The sequence below is a fragment of the Hoplias malabaricus genome, chromosome 1 (assembly GCF_029633855.1).
Source record: "Hoplias malabaricus isolate fHopMal1 chromosome 1, fHopMal1.hap1, whole genome shotgun sequence".
Taxonomy (NCBI): Eukaryota; Metazoa; Chordata; class Actinopteri; order Characiformes; family Erythrinidae; genus Hoplias; species Hoplias malabaricus.
This window is the reverse complement of record NC_089800.1, coordinates 57,866,766-57,890,010: the sequence shown is the minus strand read 5'-3', so window position 1 is coordinate 57,890,010 and position 23,245 is coordinate 57,866,766. Positions and strand designations below refer to the sequence as shown.

The window sequence follows — 23,245 nt, the reverse complement described above, 5'->3', positions numbered from 1 at the left end:
CTAAGTCAATACATTGAGAAATCTCAATATATTGACTTATCTCAAAATAATGAAAAAGTACCTAAATATATTGACTTAGTATCTCAAAATAATAAGATAGCAACTTGCATATTAATGAAAAAAAAATACTGGGCTTTTTTTTAATGTGGCGGAAATGGACTTCCATATGTATGTGTGACGTGGGCTAGGTGTGAAGCGAGACATGGTGTTCTGGGAGGGGTTCACAGTTGCTTGCTCCTTCCTGCCTAGAAATGTGGCTTGTTGCAGTGATGGTTGAGTCTCTTTTTCCGAACTCCTGTGATGTTGCAATATCCACAACAATACTGTTTACTTTGGTAGCTCTAAGGACAATTACTCAGATCACAGTGTACTGGATTTTTAATACTTCCAAGAAACCCCCCACCTCTGGAATGATCTTCCAGAAAATGTTCAGGACTCAGTCACGATCTTCAAATCTAGGGTAAAAACTCATTTGTTTAGATTAACTTTTGGTAGTTGATGCTCCCCCGTAGATAACGTCAGATTGTCGGCTGATAACCGATAACGGCAGATCCAGCCACCATCAATTACTTTGGACCTGCCCACCCTACATTAATGTTTTCATGGACTCCTAACTATTATTACTAATAGGTTGACCAGAGGAGGATAGGTCCTCCCTTGTGAGCTTTGGTTCCTCCCAAGGTCACCCTTGGCTTGCTCACCTGGGGATTTTTACATTCTTACTGGAATTCTGTGAAGCTGCTTTGTGGCAGCTGTAAAAAGCATTATGCAAATAAATTTGATTTATGAATAAGTAGTTCACAATACTCATTTAAGTATTACATGTAAGTGTTCCCTTAAGGTTTACTTTTGTGTTTAAAATGAGTACTGAAAGACTCACTTACCACAGTTCTCTACTGTAAAACCATAGATCTACAGTTAATATCCAGGCTGCCAGCCAGAGGGGTCAGAGGGTCCTGCTGTGATTTAAGGCAAGGCTGATCCTGTAGAGCCCTGCAGTAGTTTTCATTTTCAACTGGTTCTTTCAGGAGAAACAGGTCAAGGTCCTTTTAGTCTGGCAATCTTTCTTTCCAATTGCATAATAAAATTAATGGTATTGTGGCACTGAGTCCTAATTAATGGCTACAGTTTGCCGTTTGAGCTTTACAGTGTGTGTGTGTGTGTGTGTGTGTGTGTGTGTAGGAGAGAGAGAGAGAGAGAGAGAGAGAGAGAGAGAGAGAGAGAGAGAGGAGAAATGAGCTGTGTATATCAATTCAGTAACAGCAGTAGTGTCATTTTTCACAACTTATTGCTTCAAAATTACATGGAAAATAATAGCAAAGCTAATTTTCTATACCTCACTCCTTCCTCATGTACAGTCAATTGAAAGCTGAATATTTTCATTTCAGGGTACACAAAAATCCTAGATAACATATTCTACTGAAGCATATACAATGGAAGACAATGGAAAATAAAAGGCCATTTGATATGTTGTTATTTTGGAGACCCTAATTATTATTATTACTCTGAATAAAAAAAAGACATTTTTGGACTTCACAATCATCTCACAATGACAAGAATCACATAAAAATAACATAAGACAATAGGAATTGAATAGGAATTGTTCATTCATTCATTCATTATTTGTAACCCGTATCCAGTTCAGGGTCGCGGTGGGTCCAGAGCTTACCTGGAATCATTGGGCGCAAGGCTGAATAGGAATTGTCCTCTTGCTAAGTCACAATTATGGGATCCTAGTCACAGTAATCTCATGCCATTAAATTGTATAAATTATACATAAATGCCCTACCAAGTGCAATTTTATATCATATGTCATGAGAAATAAGTATGACCTAACCATGATGTTGCTCTTTACCAAATAAATAAATAATAAAGATCCAAGGTCGAAGCTGAAGAAATCAGGATGCATGATGTCACTGACTTTTACAAAGCCACACTTGATCATCAGTATCATTTATTTTCCAAAGGCACTCACTACATTTGATGCAGTGTTTGCACAATGACAATTAATCTCAATTTACAAATTTAAACTCATTAGTAAAAAAAGTGTACCACTAATGACATAAGCCACTTCAAAACTGAAAGACATAAACTGATGTGCCCATATCTCATTACATTGCTTTTCCACAACAGCATGCTCATTTTTAAAGAGAATTCATTTATTAGATCAATTTTATCTGGTTTCTCAGATTAAGCTGTAAACAGATGATTCAATAGGAACTGAAGCTCTTAAGCATTCGGTATGACAGTAAAAACTGATTTCAGATATTTAAACAAAAAGTTCTAATTACACTGCAGTAACAATTTTAGTTATGACTCAGGTTCAGTTTCCAGCTGGTGGTCATGTGGGGTTGTGGCCAAGGGTGCAACTTTTACATTCGTATCAGAAGGCCATCAGTGTGAATCAATGTGGTCAGGTGTTACAATAGCCACTATAGCTGGAAAATGCAGTATTGGGTTTCATACAACTGTAGATAAACCTACTTCTAAATTGGAAAATGACAGTAATGTTTTTGTAAAAAAAAAATAAAATGCTAGAAAATAAACATACATTTAGAAATTAAAACAAAATAAAATATATTTAGACTATTTTAAGATATTAACTCTGATTCAGATAGTGTGTGTCAGTCTGATATGTGATGGGATTGTTTCAAAGAAAATTTTACTTTATGATCAAAAATAAATCGGATGAGTGGTGCATCAAATGAACAGTAGACAGAAGAGTCAGACAGGTAGGTGTACAGTCCACATTTCCATGCAAACACGCCATCTGGTGCGATGATGTACTCCTTTGATGTTCTTTCACAGTTGCTCAGCTTTTTACCCTGGTTTGGATAACATTTTTATAAGAAGTTGAATTATCCTTGTTCCTTGTTAGATATAAAACACCTCATGGAACTGGATTGTAGTTATTTTACTCACATACATAATCACTCACCCACAGTTAGCCTAAAATTCCTTACAAGGTTGTGCCACTCACTCACCTTTAATAACTAGTTACAAGGGGGTGGTATTCAGTGCTCATTTTGCATCAACAACATTAGTGTACTTGTTCAAATATTGATCCATTGAACAAGTGAATGCGGTACCTGTGGTGTATACATTGTCATTCTGTTGATTTCGGAATAAACAGATTACATATAGTAATTAATTTTTGTTGTTTTAGTTATGAATTATGTGTCTGTGATATGTTTTGTGTAAATGTACCTCCCAGAGTTGGCTGCACAAAAAGTGCCAGCAGCATTTTCTTCCAAAGGAAACATTGGTCAACCACTGAAAGTTTAGTCATTCTGCACTAGTCTTCAGAACCTGTGGCACCAAGACAGGAAATATTTCTCACAATGTAAAAAACATAACATGCTTCATTTTTGAGGGGAAGCTCACATATTTGGCAACCAAAATGTAGCATTGTTTGGAAACTGTGGCTATTGTCTAATATTCATCTGAGAGAGTCAAGCCATAGCATACAAAACAGAAAGGCACATTCTGTGGCATTACTGAATCGCTAGCCTCCCTTTTGAATACAACATGTTTGTCTATGGCTGATGTTCTCTCTCTGCCAGCATTTTGTCATTCTGTCTTTCTTTGGCCTGAGCTGGCACAAAACCATTCTGCAGCTTGAGCTGCTTGGCACACGGGGACAGATTGGAGAAAGCAATGTTTTCTTCTTTCTCCATCATCTCCTCCTCCTCACCATCCTCTTCTCCAGCTTCATGTCTCTCCTCTGCCAGCGTGGTGTTGCTGCTGTTGCTGCTGAGCACCTCGCAGGCTCTGGGGCGGAGTGTGTCCTCTGAGATGTTTCTGTTTTGTTCTCTGGTCCTGTTGCGCTTGGCCAACTTGGTGAGAGAGCCGAAGCGGTTGAAGATGTTCTCCTCAGAGGATACCTGTTGGCTGCTGGGTTTGTCGTACTGCTCTCCTTTCAGACGGAGGTTGTTGAGCTTAGTGTCAATACTCTCCTGAGAAGATGTTTTGAAGCGGCCTCTGTCGAAGCTGGTGAAGACAGCCCTCTTCTCGGGAGACAGCATGTCCAGGGAATGAGCTCTCTGTTCCAGGCCCAGACGCCTGCGCTCCATGCTGCGGATGGTGGCTGCCCGTTGAAGTTTGTCATGGATCTCCACACTGAGGCGCCTGCGAGTCTCTCGCAGCTCCGCACGCATGTTAGCCTTCCATTCGGCAGCGTTGGCCTTCCATTCCCCAACCTGAGCCACAGACAAAACCAATTTTTTGCATTAAACAGAATTTTGTTTATCATAATCATTACATCCAACTGAAATGCCAAATTGATCTATCATGCCATGACTCAGCTAATACTCCTCTAACCACATTGTCTAGCTGTTTTCAGCTTTCACATTGGATTAAGAAACCTCATTACCACAAAAGAGCTCATTTATAAGAATCCCATATAACAGCCCACTTTCTCTAACTCACTCTTGTAACAACATAAAGTTGTTTGTACAGTAATTAACACATATGTACATAATACTAAATAAGTACAGTTCTCATTTTCTTGCTTGAAATAATGTATTAATGTTGAAAGATTTGCTTTTTTTAAAATATCACAAACGGACCAGATGTCATGAAATGCACAAATAATGAGTGATTGACAAAAAAAGAGAGGAAAAAAAAAAGAAAACAAAATCAAATGAGTTTATAGTATTTCTTAAAATATTTCAGATTATGGTAGACTTTCAAGGCAAGGTAAAAAAAAAATAATAAACAGGTAATTTATATCATACCTCCTCTTTAGTCTTCTTGGAAAGAACCCTGAGCCAGTCTCCAATCATACTTAAAACAGCTGCAAAATATGCTAAACCCACTAAGATCCAGAACCAAACCAGTGGCTTATACCACTTCATGTATTCAATCCTCCTGTCCCCACCTGAAAATAAAAAGATCATATGTCAGTCCTTTTATAGCACAAGCACCTTTATTACTTCTCAAGCATTATCTGATTAATTGGGCTATCTATGTTGACCATGTTTATAAAATTTCCAAATATTACACATTTAAAAATATCAAAGATCAATTCCCTAACTATGCTTCATCAATAGGAGTGGAATAAATACGGTATTCTTCTACTGTAACATGATTAGAATTGTAAGTTGCCCTTGATAATAGCATCTGTTAAATACCATAAATGTAACTGTAAATGTAACCCTACAAACCCCATTTCCAAAATATGAGTTGCTGTGCAAAACATAAATAAAAACAGGATATATATAGACACATATATATCCAAGTTCACCTCCTCGTTTCAACAGTCACAGGTGTGATCTGTACTTCCAAACTTATATTATGTATTGTAGATGATAAAATTCCCAAGTCTTGTACTATTTTCTTTATGCTATTTTCAATATACAGTTTGAATGATTTACACATCCTTGCATTCTTTTATGGAAATGGGGTTTTCTATCTCTGGATTGTTCTTTGGATAAAATGTATAATCTATACATTTTAGCAAAGTAATATCACTTCATGCATAACATGTTCAAAAGTGTGACACAATTTAGTGTTTCTCTTGGGTGAGGAGCTACATTTTCTTAGTAGAAGTAGATTTTGACATAGTTTAAATTCTTGTCTTTCCATTTCTTACAGGATTACAAATGGATGCCCTACGTGGCACCTCCAGTGTTGTGCACAATTATGATTTGTTAAAATTTTGTGCTTTAAGGATTTTATTATAAATTCTAAATAATATTTTTAAATTTGCACTTTAAAATGATCTCTGGTTTACCTGCTACATAATCCCCAATGCCAACAGTTGTAAGAGTAATAACAACAAAGTAGATGGCTTCCAGCGCAGTCCAGCCTTCAATGTGTTTGAAGATGACAGCTGGAAGAGTGACAAAGACGATGCACCCCGCCAGGATGAAGAGTATAGTGGAGGTGACACGGATTTTGGTCTGACTAATCTGTCTGTGTCTCTGCTGCAGATAGAATCAGACACAATATGGAATTTTAATGTGACATGCTAGAAAACATAAAACTAAATTTACTATAACAATATAGTAAGCAGACACTAGGCTACTGTTGTAAGTAGCACATCACATAAAATCAAGTCAAGAAATAACATATTCATCTTGAATAAATAACAACAAAGAGCATCTTCAGGGAATTAAATCAAATCTTACCCGGAAAACTTGTTCCACCTTTAAAATGCTTTTAACAAAAATGGTCCCTAGCTGATCACCAATGCCAGCCAATAGGAACCCAAACAAAGGAATCCCAAAAATGGCATATAGGATGCAGAAGATTTTGCCACCCTCGGTGCTTGGTGCAATGTTTCCATAGCCTGTGTTTGAGGATGCAGAAGAAGCAAGAGGTTATTTTAATATTCCCTCCAACTGAGCAATACAGCAGCTATTGATTTACTCTTTAGAAACAACAACGTCATTAGAAAGAAAATTGTGGGGTTGCATTCAAAGAGAGTGGCAGTAATTACAGGCTGCTGAGATAAAAATAATGCAAGGCCTGGACAGTAGGAAAACAGTTACACTTCTTGCCACAGGAAGATGAACTGAGAAGTTTCCTTGTTTTTAATTAAGTGGCAGAAAAATATATGCAGTCTCATCCACATATCAGAAATTAGTCTACGAAAAATAGATATGCATCACAAAGAAAACCCTGCTTTCTTGAAATTTCCCACTTTGTTAACTCTATACTCTTGGCTATATCCATGTATGAATCTAAATTTGTTTTGGGTTTTGTGTGTTGTTTGATTTTTCTTTAAAAACAACAAAAAGTGATATCACAGTTTTACAGGTACTAATACCATATTCTGAAATTACAAAATGGAGATGTGATCTGAGATGTATGTTATATTAAATGCTGTGTCCTAAATGTATTTTTTTTTTTTTATCTTCTGTGAGTAAAAAAATTACCTATCGTGGTAATGACTGTCCCAGCAAAGAAAAAGGCACTGCCAAGGTCCCAGTGGCTGGAGTTATTGGAAGTGTCTCCAATTGGACTCACCCCAGCACTGACCGCATCTACTGCATGCTGGAGAAAGAAAGAAAGAAAGAAAGAAAGAAAGAAAGAAAGAAAAAAAACATTTGACATAAATGAATAACCCTAACAACCCTTCCTTACATTTGTGTCTTTGTAACAGATGCTATATTTAACCTATTTCTATTTATAACATCAAACAATAAACCACTCAGATACTTAGATCAGTTAACATTCTAATTATAATACATGGAAACATGCATTGTCCTTCCTGTGCTAATGCTGCTGTAGCAAAAGAAGTATCTTTTCTATTCAACAGCCAGGCTTAGGCAATCTATCGGTATGAAGTTACATTTATTGGCTTCATTGTTGTCATACAATAAGTTGAAAGAAAATTATTCCCAGACCTAATACTAACCAGATTATTCCGTAATGTTATTGCAATATTAAAACTACCTCATAGCAAACAGATTATTTATTGATCCAATTATTTGTATCATTTTCCCACGTCCAACACCATCCCTTAGGCTTTGACCAATGTGTTTTTGTGCGTATTGCTTGGTAATTGGTCTCACAGTTTCTTCATAAATTATAGTTTCAAATAGAACTGAGCACCAGCTGTATGTGGAGTAGAATAGATCACATTATCCTTCCATTTAAATGAGGATGATTTCCACATCTGTCTGAATTAACCCATCTGATTCATTGTGTTGTACCTGGGGCAGAAATATTAGCGAACTCTGAATATAATTATATCCATCCATCCATTATCTGTAACCGCTTATCCAATTTAGGGTCGCGGGGGGTCCAGAGCCTACCTGGAATCATCGGGCGCAAGGCGGGAATACACCCTGGAGGGGACGCCTGTCCTTCACAGGGCAACACAGACACACACACACTCACACCTACGGACACTTTCGAGTCGCCAATCCACCTGCAACGTGTGTTTTTGGACTGTGGGAGGAAACCGGAGCACCCGGAGGAAACCCATGCGGACACGGGGAGAACACACCAACTCCTCACAGACAGTCACCCGGAGCTGGAATCGAACCCACAACCTCCAGGCCGCGTTTAAAAAGCAAATGATATCCTTTGTTGTTTAATGTGAATTCCTAAACATCACGAACATCCCTTATGAATGCTATTTATATTCTGCTGTGACAAAATCAGTGCAGTAAATCCTTTCTGCTTCCCACACACAGTCACTGCTGACTCTGACAGAGGGTCTTGCTTATGAAATATTTACTGTTTGACATGTTCAGAAAGACAGGAGAGGCTAGCTTCTAGCAAGAAAGCATGCTATTTCTTTATCTTTTCTCTACAAGTTTGTTAATGTGCAATGCAATGCAATGGCAAATGCAAAAAAATAAAACTGAAACCTTAGACAACTTCTGTTAAATGCATGCCTTTGAGCCACATCTGTGGTGTTTGTGAAAACAAATGTCCTCTTATGGTCAATTGCTTAATTCACCCTGGATCTTTCACTTTCATTGTGTTGTGTATCATGTTTTCACACAATACATTTTGAATATTGCAATCAAAGATTTGAAAATTGTTATTCTATAAAATAAAATCCAGTATATGATCAAATTCTGTATTCGGGTTTTCTGCTGTTATGCAGCTCTGGTTACAGATTAAAAATCAAACAGCTACTTCTAAGAGTAACTTAAAAGACTTAAAAAGCAGAGAGAGCAGAGAGTGTATTGTTAACAACTTGTTGGTACCATAGTGTGAAAGTAGAGGTAAGTTGAGGCAAGCTGATTAAGAACGATTTTTTTTCATTCTGAGTCACCTCTCTACCATAGGACGCAGGTAGAAAGGGTTTTTGTTCCATGCTAGCATCTTTGAAGACAGCAGGCATGCGGGACCTTCTGAGTCACCACTGCTCAAAGCTCCACTCAAAGACCATTTTTCATTCACCGCCCCCATCAAGCAGAAGAACACTGCATCACTCCAGCTGGTCTCTCACTATGGTATGCAGGGAAGACAACATGACATGACAGTCATAGCATCCAGTGCAGGAAAGACCAAGCCTGCTGCAGATGATATTATCTCATTGGGTTTCCATCCTTGTTGTGATGTGATCGCTATACGATAAGGCCTGGTAGTATGAAAGCATCCTGTGATGGGGGAAACTAGTAATTCCACATCCTGTGACCTAAGAATGGTTGACGTCTAGTCTTGCTCTCCAACAGCCTTGGCCCCAGTCGAACATATAATGGATATTATGAATCCAGTCACTAGAACATCACCCTCCACAATACGGCCATTGGCTTGAACATTCATTGCAGTTTAGAACTCCAGAGTACACTATAGAACTGGAACTGTAATCACTGACATAATAGCTTGTTTGGAAGGACAAATATATAGTAGGTTTTAGATACTTTGTTCCCAGAAATAACATTAATAAAGAAATAAAGACATTAAATCACTGAACCTTGCTCATCCCAATAGAGCCCTTGATTATCATATTGGTTGAGAAGAGCTTTGTTTCATATAAAACTTCATAAAATGTTATTTGAGGTTATGATATGAAAGAACCGTTTGCTGCCCTGAAGAACTTTATAAAGGATGGTTATTTCAAAAAATCTTCTTGTAAACAAGATTGCATGAGCGTGAATGACGTTTTACAACTCCATATATTTGGAAGCAAAATTTTCTTCACTTTCTTGAAAGAAAAAAATATCAGATATAGTCAGAAATGTACTGTTCATACTCTGTCAATATAATGAAGCAAAGACACAAATGTGAGCCTGGAGCTGAGTGATAATGGCACTACCTGTTGCCCAACCATTGTCATCCTTAAAAATGTTCATTTAACAGCATGTGTATTTAAATAAAACAATAAAAATGTGTTGTACTAGTGCATCATAATAGACGATCAAACAGACAATTGAACTTTAATAAAGTGTGACCTTTTAAGTCATATGTTTACCTAAATCAGAAGGTTCTGTATTTGCATCACAGTAAAAGGGAAAGGATCTTGCTATGACATATGTTTCCTTCTTTACAGGAACCTTTCACACACATTTGTTCAGTTCACAGGTGTGTGTTACCCTTAGACGAACTCCCTTTTGGAAAGTAAATGTATTGAGTCAGTCTAAAGTTAGAGTGAAGACTAATGTGGTTCCACAGAAAGTTATATAAAGGACATAGCTTTCCTGTCATTGTTGATATTTGTTTCTGATCCTCAGTTTGAGATCCCCTGTGTAATGGCTTTGATCATTACATAAGAAGCACTGCTGGGACAAATGTGCCCAAAGTCAGGATTAATATATGGAAAGCATCTCTATAAATCAGGGAAAGCAGGGCTATTCTCATCCTAAGGTATTGTTTGACAGTCTACACATGACATTGGTTATTTATTAGGGCCCTATGCTGGGTGGGATGATGATAACAGTGGAGCCAAGAGGCATCCTGGATTTCAGTATTCTCAGCTGGAAGACACTTAATTAGGCCCTCAGGGAATTTTTAATACACATGAACTCTATTTACTATATGACCATACTGAGCAGTTACAAAATATGCCAATGTGTCTATTAATGTCCCATTCCCTATTTATTTAGTAAGTGCTGGTAAATCCAATTTCAGAAAATGTATAGAAGTTCTAATTTTTTCTCATCTGAAGCAACAACAACAACAAAAATAGCTACCCCCTGTTTCAGATACAGCCAGAATGTAGATAATGTAGAATACAGTATGTAAATCAATTAAAAACTACTTCATTGTGCAGCTTGCTGTGTTTGATGTGAAAAAGTCTCTTGACCACTAATGATTAATTAAGGATATGTGAGTTTGATTTTTGATTACAAGTGTTCTAGGACTTAGGTTTTCAGTTCCTATTGTAACATATTTTACTAGAAGGGTAACTGCCACTAAGCATACCTTAATTAGAGCTTCAAGCTCTTCAGAGGACACGCAGGGGTTCCTTTGAAGGAACAAGGCCTTCTCCTGTGTGATGGTGTTCTTTTGGTCACTCTCATAGGGCTGCTCCAGTGCCTGGAATGCCAGGCCACCTACCACCAGATAGACAACCACAACCACAAACACAGCTAGCACAGTCTTCCACTTCATTACAGAGTGTAGGGTTGAGCCATCCACTCCAGCATCCATGTTCGGCACTATACTGGCTGAGCGAGAGGAGATAGACAGGCGTGGCAGAAGACAGTGGTCATGTCCCTTCAGTTCGCAGCCCACTGGGTTCTGTATAGCAGTCACGCTGGACTGGACCAGAGTGGCCTGAGCAGCACCAGGCTGTGCCTTCTTTGGTGGAGCCATGTTTGTCTGAATCGTCACTAAAGAGAAGGAGAAGGGGTTTATTCAGGTGATAACTAAGTGAAAGGGTGAAAATAACAATGTGTACCGTGATTTGGCGCAAATTAGTTACCACACAAAAAATTAGACAGACAAACTACTAAATATAGTAATATATTAAAACTCATTTGCACAGGCTTGAGGATATATCTGATCCACTGCCCAAATCTTCTTAAATCAGAAGACTAACACTTTATATTGTCTCTCAGTAGGTTACTATTTTGTTTACTGTATGTAAAGATATAATCCACAACATTTCTTTGGATTAAATTAAAGCTGCAATTAGTGTCTCCACAGGCCACACAAGGTTGCCAAAATACACCAGTTGCAGTAAAACATTAAGCAGCATTAAGTGCTTAGAGAGCTATTTAAGGTTTTGTTTACCAACAAAGGGAGAGATATTTTATTTAATTGGTCTATCTTTGAAATTTAAGTGGAATATACAATCAGAACAAATACTAATACCAGACTTCAGTCTTTCCAATAGGTAAGTGACCTTCACAAGAGAATGATCAATCAGTATCCTGCCTGAGTCACTGATTTCCAAATGAGGCCTAACATTGGTTTTAATAGAATTTATTGGGAATTACAGGGAGTTGTCATCAATGGTTGAGGACAAGGTAAGAGAGATGGCCATTTTTTAGATTCTGAGGGGAGCACAGTAAAGCCCCCCTTCCCCAGCTGAGTGGAACTGTTTCCCTTTGTGGTACACAATGGGGTGGGGTCCAAGCAGCCAATGATGTAATCCTGAAGTCACCCAGTTCTCATTACATTTTGACACATAACCCAATTGTTAAATGTACTGGGAAAATCTTAACAGAATACATAATAAATGGGCAGCTTTCACTAAGGACATAAGATTAGGTAAGGACAACTGTAGATAGTTTTATGACAAAATCACTTATACTGGCTTAGGTGAAGAAAATATTTCTCATGTATTTTGGATTTTTTTTTATGTTGATTCTGACCATTTTAAAATATATTTTGTACCCAGCATATATTGCAACTGTTACCCAATACATGTAGTAATGCAATTAGTAATATAAATAAAACAAGACATAATTATTTGCTTGATTGGGTCTCTTAATTATCAAAATATGAATTTGGCCAGTCACTCAAGGACAGTCAGCAAAGCTGAGCTGCACATATCTTCCCAGAAGACATAATGCCTGTTAACTGACACCTTGCCAACTTTAAGTGGTCAATAAAGTCCAAAGGATAATGGAGACATTAAGCAACCAGACCGTCAGCGCTTAAGACAGCACCTATGGCATGTATTAATTTATTCATGCATCATCTATTCAACTATCATATCCCAGAGGTTAAAAAAATGCAAATTATGTAGATATAAAACCCACACTGAAAAACCACCCATTTTCACACTGCGTTTAGTGTAAGGATCTACAGATTTGGCCGGTATGGGTTTCAGTGTACTGTTTTCTGGACATTTAATATAGCAGATAATTACAAATTCATAAACATATTTGAAAATGTAAACATATAATAGAGAAGTGAAACAACTGCAAGGAAACATTTACTACTTTCACCCCCCTATCGATGGCCATATGTTATTTTAAAGAAATATTAAGCATCAGATAGACCTAAGATTTTTCAGGTCTGTCTCTTCTGTGGATGTTGTCATAAGATTTAAAGGCATCAGAAATGTCTATAGAAATAACGTATCCCTCAGCACAATATGTTGTAACGAATGAGAAAAGGCGAAAAACAATTAATGCACTATTGAAATCTATGATAAAAATGAAGAAAGGTTAATAATAACAGCAGCGTAACAACCACCCAATGATTAAGTGAGAATTCACCCAAAATCTTCAGAAATAAAATCCAAAAATAAAACTATATGAAGAAATAAAAACTAACCTGGCTCTGGCTCCCAGTTCACGTGCTTCCTTGGAGTCTCTATTGGAAATTTCATTGTAATTCTTTCCCAGAGCGGGGTTATGGAAATTAATTAAATGTACCTATGATATGAATTATATTTATCTGAGCTCGTAACGTTAAGAAAAAGTTTTATTCTCTTAACAATAGAAAAATATATGCCGGTTGCTCCTCTTCTGATTTCTCCTACTCGTTTTGGTCGCTAAAAGCGTTTTTATTAGCTAAAGGGCTTAACACACCACCACGAGCCGGTCGCTATTTTATTGTATTCCACCCGTATTCCGTAAAACTCCGCTGATTCGTCGGACTGCTCGCGCGTGTGAACTGCAAGCACATCAGAGCGAAGAGTCGGGGCAGACCGACCAATGATCTTGAAATGGAGGTGGGATTTGACGGAATACGGGTACGAAGAAAATACTAGCGCATGCGCACAAGTAGCTTGTGCTGCTGCGGGAGCGTAGTGGTGCACGCCTTTTTACAACCGTTTAATAGTAAAATTAAATACAGTGCAAACTAAATAGATAACACAGCAGTCAACGTGGGACAACGTGAAATAATCCCACAAATCTCTATTTTACAATAATAAGTGTGGTGTCGGTGGCCGAGAGGAATGCTCAGGGCTACACCTAGTGTCAAATTATATTCATCCATCGCCTTTGTTTCATAGACCCCCCGCTAAGCGCAGCACATACAGAAAATAATAAAACAACCGTATACGTTAAACAAATGGTTTGTGATGAAAAATAGAGAATAAAATAAAAAATATTCCAAACCTATTTTACTTACTAATTATAAGGTGGATCCCAGCGTATTTCCCCGTGTAGGCGCATCTAAGCCCCTGGACTCTGAGTGGGGGGCGACAGAAACCTTGGAAAAATATGATTGCTTACGTAGGCATATTATTAACTGATCCTCATTGCCAGCACATACCAAAACCTGTTATTCTAATGGGTTTTCTACAAAAGACACCTTTTATGAACATTATCTCTGACATATACAAGATTTCTGTATGGAAATTATTGGGAAAAAAAAAAAGAAAATACCCAATATGATTGTGCATTGCTTAATGAGAGAAAAATTGGAAATATGAAAGTTGAAAACATATCTAATTCAAAGATTTACAGGGTAAATTAAACAAAGCATTTCTTAAATTAAACTTTTTTACTTTATTTATTTATTTCATGCTTATCTCCATCTTACTTAAACAACACTAGCTACAGGGTGTGTCGCAATCACAGCTCCAGGGACCTGGAGGTTGTGGGTTCGATTCCCGCTCCGGGTGAATGTGAGGAGTGTGGTGTGTTCTCCCTGTGTCAGCGTGGGTTTCCTCCGGGTGACTGTCTGTGAGGTGTGTGGTGTGTTCTCCCTGTGCCTGCGTGGGTTTCCTCCGGGCGACTGCCTGTGAGGAGTATGGTGTGTTCTCCGTATGTCTGCGTGGGTTTCCTCCAGGTGACTGTCTGTGAGGAGTGTGGTGTGTTCTCCCTGTGTCTGCGTGGGTTTCCTCCGGGCGACTGCCTGTGAGGAGTGTGGTGTGTTCTCCCTGTGCCTGCGTGGTTTTCGTCCGGGTGACTGTCTGTGAGGAGTGTGGTGTGTTCTCCGTATGTCTGCGTGGGTTTCCTCCAGGTGACTGTCTGTGAGGAGTGTGGTGTGTTCTCTCTGTGTCTGCGTGGTTTTCGTCCGGGTGACTGTCTGTGAGGAGTGTGGTGTGTTCTCCGTATGTCTGCGTGGGTTTCCTCCAGGTGACTGTCTGTGAGGAGTGTGGTGTGTTCTCCCTGTGTCTGCGTGGGTTTCCTCCGGGTGACTGTCTGTGAGGAGTGTGGTGTGTTCTCCGTATGTCTGCGTGGGTTTCCTCCAGGTGACTGTCTGTGAGGAGTGTGGTGTGTTCTCCCTGTGTCTGCGTGGGTTTCCTCCAGGTGACTGCCTGTGAGGAGTGTGGTGTGTTCTCCGTATGTCTGCGTGGGTTTCCTCCGGGTGACTGTCTGTGAGGAGTGTGGTGTGTTCTCCCTGAGTCCACGTGGGTTTCCTCTGGGTGCTCCGGTTTCCTCCCACAGTCCAAAAACACACGTTGGTAGGTGGATTAGCGACTCAAAAGTGTCCGTAGGTGTGAGTGTGTGAGTGAATGTGTGAGTGTGTGTTGCCCTGAGAAGGACTGGCGCCCCCTGCAGCGTGTATTCCTGCCTTGCGCCCAATGATTCCAGGTAGGCTCTGAACCCACCGTGACCCTGAATTGGATAAGTGCTTACAGATAATGAATGAATGAACACTAGCTACATAATTTGAATTTGTTGTTGGAATTAGAATGAATATTGTGCAGGTAATATGCAGTGAGTACGATGGCTGAGTAACTCCACTTTGAAATTACAGTGTTCAGACTTGCAAATTCAGACAGACGGGGTGTGTTTTTTTTGCCACCAATCCCATCAGCTTGCAGGGCAGGGCTTTCAATGCCAGAAGCGGAGGAGTGGGTGGATACTAAATTAATGTAATTGTGTGGCGTGTTGGTGCTTTCTTGTAGAGGTTGATGCGTGGTCATTTGGTGGCTTATCCTCCATGGAAAAACACACGGGAACATGTCATAAGGTGTTTCCGAGACCGCTATTAAGCGGGAGAGCACTTAACTTCTCTTTGGCAATCATTCACTCTGGCTCCCTGCGCACATGTGCACTGCACCAAGCATTTAAAGTGACCTTTGCAAAAGTTACATATAAACCTCATTTTAGATAATAGGGTAATTTTTCTAGTAACTTCTAAATATGTCATGTTGAAGAAGAAAGATGGAGTTTTCATAGGTTTAATTGATAACAAGTTTGGGCTTTTATATCACTTGGAATAACTTTACAAGTCAGTGACTGGATTATGCAGCAATTTAAAAAACTGCTGAAATTCTCCTTACATTTTAAATAGACGCTTGCACAGTGTAACATTTCCAAACCCATTTGTGGAAAAACATATGGTGTAAATCAAGTGATGCTCTAAAATATTTGGTGTGAAATTACACATAAAACTGCAGTATAGATGATTATACAATTATAATTTTGTATATTATAGTTATATTAATTGTATATATATATACAATTGTATGTTATGTAATATTTTGCTGTAAAGTGAAAATACTATAATAGAGGAATTCTTCAAAACCTATTGTCTTCATAGGGAAATTCTTTGTGTAATAAAATAATATTATTACAATAATTTCTAAACATAAAAACGTTATATTGTCATTTATTTTTCTTTCTATTATGCACAGTCTTAAAATATAATCTTTGTTTTATGGGAAGCTGGGAAATTCAGACTATCAGTGAGTTAGTATATGATGATTTTTCAGATCTGTGCTGCTGGCTTGGATATGAACCACCTACAGACCCCCACCATAGCATTTAATTATGCATGAAGTTGTGCCATGCCCTTCTTAAAACTCAGCATCTATTAATAATGATAAAGCAGTTCAGAATGACTTAATGACTATGTGCCATTCCGTACATGAAATATTTAAACTGCCATCTGAAAACATCTCAGCACACCTGCATACCTTTTTGTCTTCATTACAATTTAAAAAGAAAAAGTGCAGCCTTCACATTATTTGACAGCAGTCAACTCTGCCTTTATCAATATTACTGAATCATAATCTTCCAGTTATTCACCAAGTACAAGTTTTTCACTCAGTCAGATGATCCAGAGTGTAAGTAATCCAGGGAAATTCAGCAATAACTTGAACTGGTGCATACAATGGTGTAGTATTTAAAGAAGGGTTAGAAATCTTAGGATTTTTGTAACTCCTCGACATGTTCTGGTGATCAGATTATATTTCCAAAGGTACCCATACACCTTCTTATTCTAATTTCTTTAATTGTGTCACTTTAACGTGAACCCATTGTTTACACTGTCTTTCTAAATCGCAAACATAGTTTATATAATCTCCCCAGCACTGGTCTGTGGAGCAGTGGACAAGTATTCTCTGGAATGATGGACCTACAACCCAGATGATTCAGTACATGGCCTCACTAATGTTCTTTTGGCTGAAGACTAGCAAAAACTCATAGCAATATTCCAATATCTGTTGTATGGCATGGCCTGACCATGACTGCAAGAAAGTTACCCTAAATGTCTAACTCAGCAAAAGAATATATATATATATATACACACACACAAATACACACATATATATATATATATATTTGTGTGTTTGGACAGAAAGGTGTTGGTGAGTTGGTGGAGGCTGTATGAATTATTCATAAGCGCGAGTCCATTACGTGACTCCGCACAGCCATACGCGTTACGTATTTACGGACTCCTAGCAACCATCATGGCGCCGGGGAAGCTATCTGCAGCGCTACGCTAGCGAGGACAGTGTTGTGATCTTATAGCAAATCAGTTATTAACATTATTGTCAGTACTTTGAGACGGTGTGGAGCTTTAATAATGCTTTAGTGTGTGCATCTACAGTAGGAGGTGTCTGTAAAGCAGATGATGTGGGCTTCTTTGTATGGGCTACTGGACTGAATCTCCAGTCATGGAAACAAAGCGAGGTAAGGATAAAGTAGAAGAGCTGATAAAGAACTATAATCCAACCACAGCTGAATGTAAAGGGTTTAGCATTCTCTACTTACACGCTGATATGAATGCTTCTCACACTGGAAGAGAAACTATTAGGGTTTAGAATTAAAACACCAACGTAAAATGAAGTACCAATGAAGTTTGGTTGAATTTTCTGCTTCTCATGATACACTCTGGTCTTCTCACAGTGGAATGATGGCCAGAAGTACTGATAGACTGATGGTGACAGTTATGACAGTTTACATAACTTAAAAATGTGCCAACAATGTTTTTTTTTATAACTCCAGTTATAGAAAATAATTTGCTTTTCACTTGACTCTTTATTGTGTAAGTTTATTTTGTTATACATAATCTCACACTGACTGTCTCCTGAGAATGAATGATTAAGTAAATTAAGTTTAATAAGTGAGTTACTGAGTTACACAGTTGTAATACTGGTAGTTTCACTGCCACAGAGCTCCAGGGTCTGGGGACCTGGGTTCAATCTTCTTCATCGCTGTGAGGAATTCTGTGTGTCCTCCCACAATCTAAAAACACATGTTGGTAGGTGGACAGTCTGCAAAATTATCCACAAGTGTGAGTGACAGGGTTAATATGTGATGCCTGGGTTGGACCAGCATGCTGTCCAGGGTGTGTTCCTGCCTTGCACTCAATAATTCAGGGTAGGTTCTTGACCCCCTGGGATCACCATCTTTAATGGAAAGGCTACAGAAAATGAATGAATGAATAAATGTCTGTTATTGGAAAATCATTACATTAAGGGTATTCTCTGACATTGGTAGAATACTCTACAGACTTCTGTTTCCTGATTGTCAGTTCAGCTGTATGTATATAATTAAGTGATTTTATGTAGGTCAATTGTTGTACTCATTTTACAGCAGTCTCCTGTGGCTCGACTGGAAATTTAACATCTCAACACATTATTAAAGACCATATGATATCCCATTACAAAAAGATATACTCAGCAAAAGGTAAGTCTCAGATAATATCAGAATGTCAGTATTATTATATCTGCTACAGTCTATAATAATGATACTACATTCCATTTTTTTTTTTTTTACAAATATCATGTCGGTGCTAATTTGTCTCTAATCAATTTTATATTTTATGCTTTTCTTGCCTTTTATTGTATCTAGCTGCAGTGGACTGTACCGTACCCACAAGTATGTGTCGCAACGTAAAATGTAAGTACAAGTCCCTACTCACTTGTGCCTATAACAGTAGTAATGTGTAAAATCATGAGTTCATATTATTCCACATTATATACTTTGTTTCTGCTTATGTATACAGACACAGACCAAAAGCGACGTGAGCAGCTAAAAAAAGGCCTGTCTAAGAGGTCACAATCAGAAAGATCACTTTCTCAGAGAAGCATTAGACTGGACACCTCTTGTTCAACCAAAAATGTAATTTCCGTATTTTTACCTTTTTTTATGGAAGGAAATAACTGAAAGTATTCTCTTTTTTTCACTGACATATTTCTTTCCTATCAGAGCCGGCCACCGGTTAGAGGTGAAGAGAGTGGACGCTTAGACTTGGGTGGCTCTGTTATGTCTTCACCCAGGTTCAGCACGTCCTTCCATTCTAAGCAAATTGTCTATTCTTCACAACTTACTGGAAGCCCCCAGAACTATCGACCTGCGTCAGAATTAAGCTGCAGAAGCCCAAGCTCTCAATGGCGTAATCTCACTTCTTCATTTACCACATCCACGAGTCAAATGAAACTGAAAAGTTTTCAGGATCCCATGCAGAAAACCTACAGCGGCGATGTTATGCTTAAACATGCTAACTGCTTCACAGAAGAAAAGCCATTTACCCCAAGAACTCTGAAATCGGAATACAAGTCCACTTTGTCTAGCTATCGGTATTACACACCTCCTACTAAGAAAGGAACAGAAGGAAAGACACAACCTAAATTTAATAGAAATGACATTTACCCTGGAAGGTACGGCCAAATTTTAGTACTTGGTTTTAAAACAATTATCATACATACTAAGTAATAAAGTATTATGACTAATCTCTGACCTGATTGTTGCTACATCCTTATGTAATAATTTTAAAATGTATATAGTGTACTTACATATGCTCATCTTAATAAATACATCCAAGCTAATAGCCTTGTTGTTTATCCCTGCAGGATGCACAGTAAACAGGAAATTTATACAGGACAGGACTCATGCCAGGTAAATTTACTAGACTGTTGTTGTTATGCTCTTCGACACCATCTTAGTGCTTTTGTGTACTGACAATATTTGAACAAAAACAGCAACAACTACAAAAAAAAAAAATAATAATAAATAAAAAAAGCATATGAAGATTGCTTAATCATTGGGGATGTATGTCGATATATTTGTGTATATATCACAAATATATGGTGACTTCAGCATGGATGTTTAGATTTGACTAACATTTCAAACTGATTGTTGTTGATATATTTTTTCTAAATTTAAATTTTTTTTAAAAATTGTCAGAATAAATATTAGTTCCAATATTGTTTTATGGCAGTGTCGCTGTCACACAGCTCCAGGGGTTGTGGGTTCGAGCCCTGCTCCAGGTGACTTTCTGTCAGGAGTTTGGTGTGTTATCCCCATGTCCGCGTGGGTTTCCTCCGGGTATTTCTAATTTCCTCCCACTCACCAGTAGGTGGATTGGCTACTCAAATTGTCCAGGGTGTGTTCCCAGCTTGCACACGGTAATTCCGGGCAGGCACCGGACCCACTGTGACCCTGAACTGGATAAGCGTTTACAGACAATGAATGAATGAATGAATGAATTTTGATTCATCACTGTTTATGATAAAGTTTTACAATTACTTTTGTTTCCCTTCTCAGCCATACAATCTTGAGCAGGAGTGGTCGGTTGAAGAATCAAATGATTTTGGACACATAACCACAGAAAATAAGTTCAGAGAAAGTGATTTTCTTCTTTCTTCCTCAAGGTTAATGCTAATTTCTTGACATAATAGCAGTGTGTTATATAATACAAGTACATGTTACTTACAGTGTAAAGGAAATTATTTTTGTGTTGCAGGGTATCACCTGAAGGAATGAGGTCTCCTATAATGAGAAAAGTAACAGCGGAGTAAGAAACTTGTATAAATCTAATACATTTCCCTTTATACATATAGTTATTCCATTTACCTTAAATATCTTCAGTACGGTTCTGCCCCTAAAATATATGAACAATTGCCACAAGTCAAATAAATACAATTTAAATACAGCTTAAATATCTAAAATGATTTGATGGACTACTGGAAATTATTCTAAATCATGCAGTAGCAATTGATTTTATAGATATGCAGTAGAGCATGTTCCACGGATCCTGTTATGTAATATTCTAGCTGAATATAAATCTTTTTCTGTGAGTTACAATATTTTCATGATTTTATGCTGAATTTCCATTGTTGCATTTGTTAGAGAAGAAGAATTAATGTACCTGGAGTTTATAACTGATGTGACAAATGACATTATAGCACGAGGAATCTACTCTGACAGGTTGGTGAAACATTTTTGACGTTTCATATCTGTTGTTGGCAATAAACTTCATTATATTTAATGTGACAGTCCAAAAACACACGTTGGTAGGTGGATTGGCGACTCAAAAGTGTCCCTAGGTGTGAGTGTGTGAGTGAATGTGTGAGTGCGTGTGGCTGGAATGACTGACGTGGGCCATGATGGGGTGACTGGCGCCTACTCCAGGGTGTGTTCCTGCCCTGCGCCCAATGATTCCAGGTAGGCTCTGGACCCACTGCGACCCTGAATTGGATAAGCGCTTACAGATGATGGATATTTAATGTGTATTTGACATTTTAATAATGATGTATATCTTGTTGCAGGGTACTGGAACGTGCATTTGCACGTCATATCGATATGAATAAACATTGTTTAGATGAGGTGAGTGTTCCAAAGTACATTTTGCTAATTCTGTGTTCACCTGGTTAAACTGTTTTTTTTGTGATGTTATTATAAACTAATATTAATTAAAAAGAAAGGGCTGGCAGTAGGGAGAGTAATTTGTTTGTTTGTTTGAGAGGGATGTGGACAGAATTTACTCCAGCAATTTATAAATGCACACATTTTTCTTTATTTATGGCCACAAATACTTCCCATGTAAATTAGAGTCTTTGGTTTTTTTTTCTTTTTATTCAATGTGCATCTTTCTATCCACATTATGTATAAAACATTAGTGAGATTCAAAGAAAACAAGAGAAAGACGGTTACGTTGTGGTAACAGTTTGAGAAATTATGGACACAAATAAAAGGAAATATTGACACAATCTAAAAATAATGAATGAAAATGAAACAGGTTTTAAAAATTGTGTCCATTACCATCTACTCACAACCCACCACGCTCAAGTCCCTCCAGTACTCAGCACAACTCGACTTGTCTTATGTTCATCTTAATTTTCATTCCTTATAAGGTCAAAATGCGCCACCTTCTGGAGATTCTGCGAAGTGATCTGCAAAGTCCCCCTGCTGCTCCTGTCATGGCACTTGAGAAGACAGATGGAGACAGTCTCTTGTTGTGTAGACACAAATATTCAAGCCTGGAGCAAGAGATGACGTTAGCGACTACAGACGATAGCATTTTTTTCTCCTGCAAACACTCGGATAAGGACACGGAAGAACTAAACGGCCGTTTCTCTGAGAGGGCTGACCCAAGTAATCAAGGAGATCAAAAAGACTCAGAGCTTGATCTGACAAGGAAACATTCAATTTTACAAAGTTTGGAAAACCATCAAACGTACAGTGATTACAAATCTCAAAACTCTACAGCAAGTGATGAGCTGGGGGAGCAGCTTGATGAACTTGGGAGAAACATGGCAGAGTCTCTGAGTGTTTCTGAGACTCGTGGCTCACAGGAATGTATAAAACAAGACTCAACAGTAAAACTCAGTGATGATGAGTTCTGAACTGTGTCAGTGTTCAGTCATCTTTTTATGAGCACACTGACACAATGAAGATAAACTGCTCAGTATTTTAGAGAGGATGCATATATTTCTTATTGATTTTAGTTTATGTTACAGGAATATGTTTATCAAGCATTCTGAATAATTCAATCTTCACTGATGTGAAATGTGAGAGTCAATATAATATATTGTGGTTGTGATAGGAACCAAATATTCAAAATATCAAGTGCCTCAGAAAGCTACCTTAGCAGTTGTTACATAAAATGTTTATAAACATGGGCTAAACACCATGATGTTATTTAATAAGTGTTCTGAGATTTGTTTTTATTTTTAAAATATATGTAAGCATCTGTTTACAACTCAACATTTTTAGATTATCTTCTATTTCACTGTTATCATCATTACACATAAAACGCAGAAGACACAGCTTTTTTGTGGTTTGTGGTTTTTGTGACCATCACTGAAATCTGAGTTTTTACATTACAATGTACCATACTGCATCAAACTCCTCTTCTGTAGATTTTTTAAACCAGTGGAACAAGCTTTTAAATGGGCAATTCTGGGAACTGTTGCAAAATAACCTGCAAGCATTGATCAAAAGCTCTGATGCAAAGTGTTGCCATTACT

The 23,245-nt window shown here is 38.0% G+C and overlaps 2 protein-coding genes across 2 annotated transcripts; one reads left to right on the top strand and one right to left on the bottom strand.

The window, feature by feature from the left end:
* Nucleotides 1-2,566: 2,566 nt before the first annotated feature.
* On the bottom strand, nucleotides 2,567-13,192 carry kcnk10b (potassium channel, subfamily K, member 10b). The gene is made up of 7 exons (XM_066686317.1): nucleotides 13,138-13,192; nucleotides 10,831-11,240; nucleotides 6,882-6,999; nucleotides 6,132-6,292; nucleotides 5,735-5,927; nucleotides 4,737-4,879; nucleotides 2,567-4,199 (listed from the first exon to the last, which is right to left on the bottom strand). The coding sequence occupies exons 1-7, from the start codon at nucleotides 13,190-13,192 to the stop codon at nucleotides 3,537-3,539; spliced, it is 1,743 nt and encodes a 580-aa protein (XP_066542414.1). The 3' UTR covers nucleotides 2,567-3,536.
* A 4,260-nt stretch (nucleotides 13,193-17,452) lies between these two features.
* spata7 (spermatogenesis associated 7) lies at nucleotides 17,453-23,037 on the top strand. The gene is made up of 11 exons (XM_066684624.1): nucleotides 17,453-17,681; nucleotides 18,588-18,680; nucleotides 18,846-18,893; nucleotides 19,000-19,115; nucleotides 19,203-19,654; nucleotides 19,847-19,892; nucleotides 20,541-20,647; nucleotides 20,740-20,790; nucleotides 21,126-21,203; nucleotides 21,545-21,602; nucleotides 22,130-23,037. Exons 1-11 carry the CDS (start codon nucleotides 17,639-17,641, stop codon nucleotides 22,619-22,621), a joined length of 1,584 nt encoding a protein of 527 aa, XP_066540721.1. The 5' UTR covers nucleotides 17,453-17,638; the 3' UTR covers nucleotides 22,622-23,037.
* Nucleotides 23,038-23,245: the final 208 nt, after the last annotated feature.

Bases quoted from the DNA above. Each gene is read 5' to 3' on its own strand.
- kcnk10b (XM_066686317.1), bottom strand. From the start codon at position 13,192: ATGAAATTTCCAATAGAGACTCCAAGGAAGCACGTGAACTGGGAGCCA. The intron at 7,000-10,830 runs GTATGCTTAGTG...TTCTTTCTCCAG, and splicing joins AGCTTGAAGCTCTAATTAAG to CATGCAGTAGATGCGGTCAG. The intron at 4,880-5,734 runs GTAAACCAGAGA...TTTTATTTTCAG, and splicing joins CATTGGGGATTATGTAGCAG to GTGGGGACAGGAGGATTGAA.
- spata7 (XM_066684624.1), top strand. From the start codon at position 17,639: ATGGGCTACTGGACTGAATCTCCAGTCATGGAAACAAAGCGAG. The intron at 19,655-19,846 runs GTACGGCCAAAT...TTATCCCTGCAG, and splicing joins AATGACATTTACCCTGGAAG to GATGCACAGTAAACAGGAAA. The intron at 20,791-21,125 runs GTAAGAAACTTG...TGCATTTGTTAG, and splicing joins ATGAGAAAAGTAACAGCGGA to AGAAGAAGAATTAATGTACC.